Source organism: Helianthus annuus, chromosome 9 (assembly GCF_002127325.2).
Source record: "Helianthus annuus cultivar XRQ/B chromosome 9, HanXRQr2.0-SUNRISE, whole genome shotgun sequence".
NCBI classification, from domain to species: domain Eukaryota; kingdom Viridiplantae; phylum Streptophyta; class Magnoliopsida; order Asterales; family Asteraceae; genus Helianthus; species Helianthus annuus.
The window spans coordinates 117231916-117241277 of record NC_035441.2 but is presented as its reverse complement, the minus strand read 5'-3'; the positions used below and the strand labels follow the sequence as shown (position 1 = coordinate 117241277).

General features: G+C 39.1%; 1 protein-coding gene across 1 annotated transcript; it reads right to left on the bottom strand.

The window, feature by feature from the left end:
* Positions 1 to 3927: 3927 nt before the first annotated feature.
* On the bottom strand, positions 3928 to 4498 carry LOC110876174 (uncharacterized mitochondrial protein AtMg00810-like). Its single transcript, XM_022124351.1, has 2 exons — positions 4046 to 4498; positions 3928 to 3939 (listed from the first exon to the last, which is right to left on the bottom strand). The coding sequence occupies exons 1-2, from the start codon at positions 4496 to 4498 to the stop codon at positions 3928 to 3930; spliced, it is 465 nt and encodes a 154-aa protein (XP_021980043.1).
* Between the last annotated feature and the right edge of the window lie 4864 nt (positions 4499 to 9362).

The following is a 9362-nucleotide window of genomic DNA, read 5'->3' as shown; positions in this document are numbered from 1 at the left end:
TGAGATAGAAAAACATTTACAAGAAAAATTTAAATATAAAACAATATTTACAAAAATATTTAGCTTATATATATAAAAATTTAGAAATAAAAAAAATAAAATTAAAATTAATTAATTAATTAAATAATTAAGAAAATTTAATTGATGTATAATTTCGCTGACGGGTCAGCGATTGTCTTCGCTGGTACTTGTGATCGAGATCCGGTGTTTTCATCGGTAACAATGACTGATCATCGCTGATAATTCCGCTAGCGGACTTAGCAACAATTGAGTTTGGATCCCGGAATGACCCACTAGCAAGACAGTCTTACACCGGAAACAAAGGGGTTCTGTTCTCGGACACGGTCCAACAGCGAAGACAGTTAATCGACGAAAATGACGGCATCTTGTTCTCGGAAATGATCCACTAGCGAAGACAATAGTCTAGATCGCTTCATCAGCGAACTAGACTATTTCGCTAATTGCTCGAACTCGCGTTCGAGACTTTTGAGATTCCGTGACAATTTCGCCACCTTCGCTGCACTCATCATAAATTCGCTGTCATCAAAAGTTTCTTGAGAAACCCTTCTAAAACCCATTAACTGATTTTACCGATTGAACAAAGACGAAATCAAATAGGTCTAAATGTAAACAAACTTTTCGATATCTCAGTTTGACCGGTTTTTACCATTTGCAACATTTCCTAAAGGTTTCAGATTCAACAATTTATGAAGATTTCATCATAATGCAGAGAACCAAACATAAGTGACTCAAATGCTGAAACGATTACCGATATCGGAGAGTGAAGATGTTGATTAACTACAAAGATTTACCTTGTGATTTTGAACGAGAATGAATCTTGTGAACGTTTAGAGAGTTGTTAATTCCAGAAATTGGATTTAAGAGAGAAGGACAGTTTGGTAATTTGAAAACTTTGAAAATGATGACGGTTTATGATATATAAGATATTTTATAAACTGAAATTAGATAGCGAGCGAAATTGTAATTTCGATGGTATCTTAATTTCGCCGTCATATGTAAGAATTCAAAACAATTTTAAATTCGCTCGTATGTGGGTTCTGTATACTCTTTCTTCAGTCACCTCTATTCGTTTGTTGTGCATAGTTGAAGACATCCATCTGGCGTTATTGATAGTTTCAAGCTTTGCATTTTCCCAGAACTCTCGAATGTGGGTTCTGTATACTTTAACAACAGTTTCGACCGCGTATCCGATTCTGCTTGATCGAACCCATCTTGCTGCATCCTCAAAATCCTATGGGACCTGTTCCAGATTGATGCTTTGATTGTGCTTTGACGTTTTATCCCATTCAATGTTCTTAACCATTCTGTTATCGGCACGAAAAACGAGGCAAGTTAGAGACGTTTGAGATAGAAAAACATTTACAAGAAAAATTTAAATATAAAACAATATTTACAAAAATATTTAGCTTATATATATAAAAAATTTAGAAATAAAAAAAATAAAATTAAAATTAATTAATTAAATAATTAAGAAAATTTAATTGATGTATAATTTCGCTGACGGGTCAGCGATTGTCTTCGCTGGTACTTGTGATCGAGATCCGGTGTTTTCATCGGTAACAATGACTGATCATCGCTGATAATTCCGCTAGCGGACTTAGCAACAATTGAGTTTGGATCCCGGAATGACCCACTAGCAAGACAGTCTTACACCGGAAACAAAGGGGTTCTGTTCTCGGACACGGTCCAACAGCGAAGACAGTTAATCGACGAAAATGACGGCATCTTGTTCTCGGAAATGATCCACTAGCGAAGACAATAGTCTAGATCGCTTCATCAGCGAACTAGACTATTTCGCTAATTGCTCGAACTCGCGTTCGAGACTTTTGAGATTCCGTGACAATTTCGCCACCTTCGCTGCACTCATCATAAATTCGCTGTCATCAAAAGTTTCTTGAGAAACCCTTCTAAAACCCATTAACTGATTTTACCGATTGAACAAAGACGAAATCAAATAGGTCTAAATGTAAACAAACTTTTCGATATCTCAGTTTGACCGGTTTTTACCATTTGCAACATTTCCTAAAGGTTTCAGATTCAACAATTTATGAAGATTTCATCATAATGCAGAGAACCAAACATAAGTGACTCAAATGCTGAAACGATTACCGATATCGGAGAGTGAAGATGTTGATTAACTACAAAGATTTACCTTGTGATTTTGAACGAGAATGAATCTTGTGAACGTTTAGAGAGTTGTTAATTCCAAACAATTTTAAATTCGCTCGTAGATTTCAAACTTTCTCGTAAAACGTGCCCAGTTTTGTTTAGAAGATTATTTAATATGTAATATTCACAAACTAGATAAAATTTGGGCCATTTTGACTCCGAACTTCGAATTTTCAGCTCTGGGAGGTTCCATTTGATGCGAATCTTCTAGTAGCATTCGACGCTCGCCGACTTACCTGCAGAAGATCATATTGCCGACACTTGCCAATTTCTTATTTATTATTATTATTATTTACTAACCAAGGCACAAGAAAAACTGCCAGTATGTTTGTCCGCTTAAATCCATGCATCCTTCTTTCAACATGCCTTCAGAGAGCGCTTTTATCATGTTTTCGGTAATATTGACAAGTCTTCAGTGGCCCCCACACAAGCTATTGAGAATAGAGACATTGCACCCGTGAGTCCCACATCAGGACATACCCCCGCGATCAAGGTATGCACAAAGATTCCTCATAACGAGTGAGTATATTGGTTTCGTTCTCTTCAACGATAGAGCGGAGATCAGGTCTGTACTTTCGTACAACAGAGATCCCAAGAACTACCGAGGGCTAAGACAGATAGTTTGGTGAATAGGTCAGTACTTCCGTACAGCAGAGTGACCAAACTAATCTATCTAAGGTTTTGGCCAAATGTGGCACTTATTATGAAAGGGGTTTGGCCTTTTTTTAAGGCACTTATTATTAAAAGGATATCATAGCGTCTAGGTCAGCATGTATCTGGATGCAGCAGAAGAACAACTATGATATCCCCCGAATGAAATACCAATATAAAGACCCGAAATCTCAGACTTTGGCAATCTGTCAACACAAGATTCAAGACCATTAAGCCATATGCCGCAACGTGTTACCCACTGAGATGCGTAATGGCTGAGAAAAGCCAGAATTCTTGTGTAGACGTTATGTTTTGCTCCCTAACAGCAGTTTACTCGTCGGTGTTGTTGAATCTACCGACACGTCGTTGCTTGGTACCCCGATTTCTTTTTGTTTTCTGTTTTTGCAAGAAATGAGAAAGTGTTAGCAATTTTCTATCACTTCCTCTAGCAGGAGTCAGACACAAGCATCTGTTTTTGGATTTTCTGAAAATACCCCCCCTAAAATCTTTATTTTCGTAAGTCCGTTGCCCAAAAATAAAATTTTAAACAGAAAATCTTTATGGTGGGCGACGTTTTTTGATACTTGTTTTACTTTCAACAAACGTTTTTTTTAAAGGATAGAGTATTTACGGACAATGTGGATCACAAGATTCATTTCTATTCAAGGAAATTAACCATTTCCAACCAGGTTACCAGCTGGTTGAATCGAGTTTTATCAAAGGCTTTCATGAAAATGTCGGCCCGCTGCTGTGTTGTATCCACTGGCACCACTTGAATATACCCTTTCTCGTAGGCATCTCAAATTGCGTGAATTCGAATTTCAATGTGCTTTGTTCTTGAGTGGTGTATGGGATTCCTCACAATTCCCAGACATGCTTCATTGTCGATGAATATAGGAGTCTTCATGAAGTTGATACCATAATCCAACAACTGATTTTGTATCCAGAGAACTTGTGAATAGTAACTATAGGCCGCAATGTATTCTGCCTGAGTTGTTGAGGTGGACACCATTGTCTGCTTCTTGCTTTGCCACGAGATCAAACGGTTTCCCAAGAATTGACATCCTCCGGATACGGACCTGCGATCTACATTACAACCTGCATGATCACTGTCAGAGTAGGAAATAAGATCAAAATTACTATCTTTAGGATACCAAAGACCTAGTTTCGGAGTTCCTTTGAGATAGCGGAAGATGCGCTTTACAGCAGTTTCACGAGATTCCTTGGGATTTGTCTGAAAACGAGCACAGAGACAGACAGCCCATATAATATCCGGCCTGCTAGCCGTTAAATACATTAGAGAGCCAATCATCGAGCGATAAAAATACTTGTTCACTGGTTTTCCCTGAGGATCTAAAGTGAGCTCTGTCTGAGAGGCGAACGGGGTGCTGGCAACTTTACAGTCGTTCATATTGTACTTCGTGAGAATATCCCGAATGTACTTGGCCTGATGAATGAGAATTCCATCCTCCTTTTGCTTCACTTCTAACCCTAAGAAGAAAGTCAGCTCTCCCATCATGCTCATTTCAAATTTTGCCTTCATGACGGTCTCGAATTCTCTACACAGCTCCTCGTTAGTCGAGCCGAAGATGATATCGTCGACGTAGATTTGAACCAGCATTACATCTTCCCCAATTTTCTTGGTAAAGAGAGTCATGTCGATCTTTCCTCTGGTGTACCCACACTTTAACAAATAAGTTGACAAAGTCTCGTACCAAGCACGTGGAGCTTGATGAAGACCATAGAGCGCTTTGTCCAACTTGAAATAACGACCTGGAAAATGAGGATCCTCGAACCCTGGAGGCTGACAGACGTAGACTTCTTCCTTTACCTTCCCGTAAAGAAAAGCACTCTTTACATCCATTTGAAAAACTTTGAAATTTCTGTATGATGCATATGCCAGGAATATTCTGATTACTTCCAGTCGTGTAACCGGAGCAAAAACTTCTTCGTAGTCAATCCCTTCCTCCTGATGAAAACCTTGCACCACCAATCTGGCCTTGTTCTAAATTACCACTCCACGATCATCCATCTTGTTACGGAAGACCCATTTAGTACCAATTGGAAACTTTCCTTCAGGTAAATCTACTAATTCCCAAACTTTAAGCTTGCGAAATTGAGATACTCTTCCTGCATGGCCTGGACCCAACTGGAGTCTTGAATAGCCTCTTCGATGTCTCGTGGAACGGTTTGCAAAAGAAAAGCTGCAAAGAGACCTTTGTTGATGCTTGACGACTGCCTGCGTGTACGCACTCCTTCTTCAACTGCACCTATGACGTTTTCAAGAGGATGATTTTGATTTGTCTTGTATCCTGCATTTGTCAGAGACTCAATCTACTGCGGAAGGTTGGTGAAGTGTTCGTCCACGCAAATCACTGGTGGATCATCTTCTTGAGTTGGTTCATCCACATTCGCTTGTGAAGAAGAAGCATCATTTTCTTGGGTGTTCTCAGGCGAAGTGTCACCAGTTGTTTCGTTCACAGAAAGAATTGGGTCAGCAGTTGATGGAGATAAACGGGTGGTAAACGGAGTTAAACCTATGTCTGATGAGTCAAACAGTGGTTCAACTTGAGTGTCTTCAACCGGTTCTGTTTCTGGAGCATCTTCCGGAATTTCAAAGGTGTTGAAAATCACACCCACATCATAGAACCAATCAGGAGTAGTTCCAGTGTTGGTGTAGTTTCCTTCTTGAAAATAAACATAATATGATTCAATCACCATCTTCGTTCTTTTGTTGTAAACTTGGTAGGCCTTCTGTGTGGATGAATACCCCATGAAGTAGCAGATATCACCCACTGCTTCAAATTTGATGAGATTTTCTTGAGTGTTTAGAAGAGTGCACGAACATCCAAATGATCTGAAAAAGTCAATAAGCGGCTTTCTTTTGAAGAGAAGTTCATATGCCATTTTTCCGTGTGGTTTTACAATGAGGACCCTGTTCAGAACGTAGCATGCTGTATTTACTGCTTCTACCCAAAAGATGATTGAAAGCTTTGAATCCACCAGCATGGTTCTTGCAGCTTCGATCAACGTTCTGTTCTTGCGTTCGGCGACTCCATTTTGTTGGGGAGTTCTGGCTGCACTGTATTGGAGATGAATTCCCTTTTCTGCACAGAAGGATATGAAGGTCTGATTTTTGAACTCGGACCCATTATCGCTTCTGATCGACTTCACTTTCAGTCTGGTCACGTTTTCAATCAGCGGGATGAACGATTTGAGAACTTCAGCTGTCTCGCTTTTTGCTTCAAGAAAATAGACCCATGAAAACCGTGAGAAATCATCTGTAATCACCAAACAGTAGGAACTTTTAGCAAGACTTTTAACGCTAATTGGACCAAAAAGATCCACATGCATCAACTGAAGTGGCGCAGTAATCGTATTCACTGCTTTGGACTTGTGCGACTTCTTGTGTTGCTTTCCCTGGGCGCATGCAATACATTTTTCAGAAAAAGGAAATTCTTTTATCGGAAGTCCTCTTACTAAGTTTAACTTAGAGAGTTTATTCATATTTTTGAAATTTACATGCCTCAATCGTCTGTGCCAAAGCATTGACTCCGATTCTGAAGCCTTTGAAATCAAGCATGTCAAGTTGTCATTTGTCTTGGCATTTTTCATGTTGAGCACGTATGTATTGTTTTGTCTTGGAGCAGTGAGCATGATCATTTCTGCAGGAACGACATATCCAGGCTTGAGAAACAAGCATTCCATGTCATTAAAAAGCACCGATATTCCTTTATCACAGACTTGTGATACACTCATGAGATTGTAGCACAATTCTGGAACATAGTTGACATTTTCCAATGTGAGGGCTTCAGACACCACATCTCCTATTCCAACGATCTTCCCTCCTTTCTCGTCTCCAGCGAAAGACACAAAATCACCATCGATGAAGCGAAAGTTCTTCAGAAGTTCTTTCAATCCAGTCATGTGTCTTGAACATCCGCTGTCGACATGCCAGATGTACTCCATGAGCATACGAAGCCATTTCTAGAGTTTATTCTGAAATACAAGAATATACACAAATTAGTTTGATTTGGGAACCCAGACTTGCTTCATTTTGAATCTATCGTGGTTTTGACCCACGTTGTCCTCTTTTTGTTTCCAAAAAAAGGTTGTTGACTCAACCAGATTTTTAACAGACTTCTTAAGATAATTAAGTTGATATGTGAAGTTTGTGACAAAATCATGTTCTGGCTTAGAAAACTTCTTGGTTTTACAATGTTTCGTTGTATGTCCTAAGTGACCACAGCGAAAGCATCTTTTACGTCTGGGTCTTTTGGTGTTAGAAGATGATGTATGTGATGAGAGTCTTGAGCTTTCTGCTTTCTTCATTTTCTTGTCCACTCTGTTTTCATCTTCTGAGCATTCTTCATCACTGTCGGAATCGGATGAACTTTCGGACGTGTTGTACTCGCTTGAGCTTTGCTCTTCACTTGCTTCGTAACTAGAATCATTGTAGCATTGATCTTCGCTTGAACTTTCTGAGTCTTGGTCTTCCATTGTTTCAATACTTGAACACTCGGAGCTTTCATCATTTGTAATTTAATCTTCACTTGTGGTTTTCGGAGTTTCTTCACTCAAGAATTCGAGACTTTCACCATCTGTTGTTTGATCTTCATTTGAGCTTTCTGATTTTTGCATATCTTCTGAGGCAGTGATGCTTGAGTCTTCATTGCAGTGATCTTCAGTGACACTCTTATCTGAATCTGTCATACCTGTTCGAGATGGAATAAATTCTGGAATTTCCTCTGTGAGGAATTTTCCAAAGCTATTCTTTTTCAATTTCTAGCACAAATACAGGAGATTCACAAACAATTTTATCATCACAAAATGCAGAATTTAAATCATGACATTCAGATACAAAATGTTCACGATCACGGGTCTCAAATGTAGGCGCATGGCCCTTAGTCATCCGAAGATTTAAATTTAGGCACACGGCCATTACATTCATCCATCCTAATTAAATTATTACATTCATCCCAAATATTGTTTTTCTTAGAACAGTTCCAGACGAACCAGTTAACGGTGGAATAACTGTTGCCTGAATAACCTATTCCTATTTTTGAATCGCCGCAGTCTCCATCCTCATCGCACACATCTTCTTTACACACAATTGGATCTGCATTACTTTTAGAAAAGTTAGCGGTTGTTTCATTTTCACAAAACTCATTTTGTTCAACAGAGGCCTTTTCATTGATGAGATCGTTTTAGGGATGAGGAGTTGGCATATGCACATAGTTTTTGCTATGTGGTGGAAAGAAGAGTTTTCTTTCATTTCCGTGCATGTCCTTATACCCGATCCCGTCTTTCACAAACGTTGGTCGTTGGCAGTTTTTGATGTTAGTAAAGGCCTTTTGACTGACATTCCATTTGTCTATTATAATTTGTAATTTATTCTTTTCGTTCAAAGCTTTTTCTAATCTTTCTGTGAGATTGTTGATGATAAAATCTTTTCTAAACACAAATTCTTTTAGAGTTTGCATTTAAGCTAAAGTTGAATTCAACTTTCTCTGATATGCGGCCTCGTTCTGTTTAAGCTCATTGTTAAATTTTAAAGCCTTGTCTTTTTGTCTCTCAAATTCTAGATTTAGAGACTTGTAATGTGCCACGACATCAATGCATGCAAGTGTGCATAGCTTTACTTTAAAACTATGTGGAATACTGTTTACCAAGTCTTTGTTGTAGGATCGGACTTCGACCTAAACGAGTCGTTCGGAAGAGCTCAAATCCGTTTCAGCGGCGGAAACAAAGAAACGAACATATACACAGCTTGTTTCACACTTTAATCCTCTCGTATATTGATATTACAACGATTACAGTAAGAGGAAATACCGGCAGCACCTCGGTATCAATTCTGAACTCGGTTACAAATGAAATGATAACACAACCTATATATAGAGGCTGTGAACCGCTCTAAAGACATAGACATAAAAGCGATTCAGCTCCTGTCGTAAAGGCGGTTCACATGTGTTCATAAAAGCGGTTCCACATGAATGACCATATACGCGATTCCACCATTTGTTGTATAAGCGAATCACATGTTGCTGTATCATCCTTTTGTCCTCTTGTGAAGATTGATTTCATTGGACATTTAATAGGTGCTCTCTCATTGGACCATAAATTGGTCCAATCAATCATCAACTTGGCATAAATGTCTAGCAACTTTTCATGAGTTTTGTCGTTAGTTGTTGTTGATGATCATTGCATAATGATGATGTCTCATGATGTCATCATTAAGCATGATGACATCATGCTTGACCAGATCCGCATCGCAACCCGAACTCGACATTAAGACGTAGTCGACAGATGACTGCACCAACAGACTCCCCCTCAGATGTTGACGAGTCTAAAGTGTCGAGTCTTCAACGACTTCAGTCTTTATCAGTCTTTGGACTTCTCTCTCTATCTTCAGAATCTTCAGGCTCCCCCTTTCGTCAAGCTTCCGTGCTTTTGGGATCGACACCTGGCTTTGCGTATCAACAGATTGAATGTTGACAGAATCTTCAGTGAGAGTCTTCAAC

Bases quoted from the DNA above. Each gene is read 5' to 3' on its own strand.
- LOC110876174 (XM_022124351.1), bottom strand. From the start codon at position 4,498: ATGACTCTCTTTACCAAGAAAATTGGGGAAGATGTAATGCTGGTTCAA.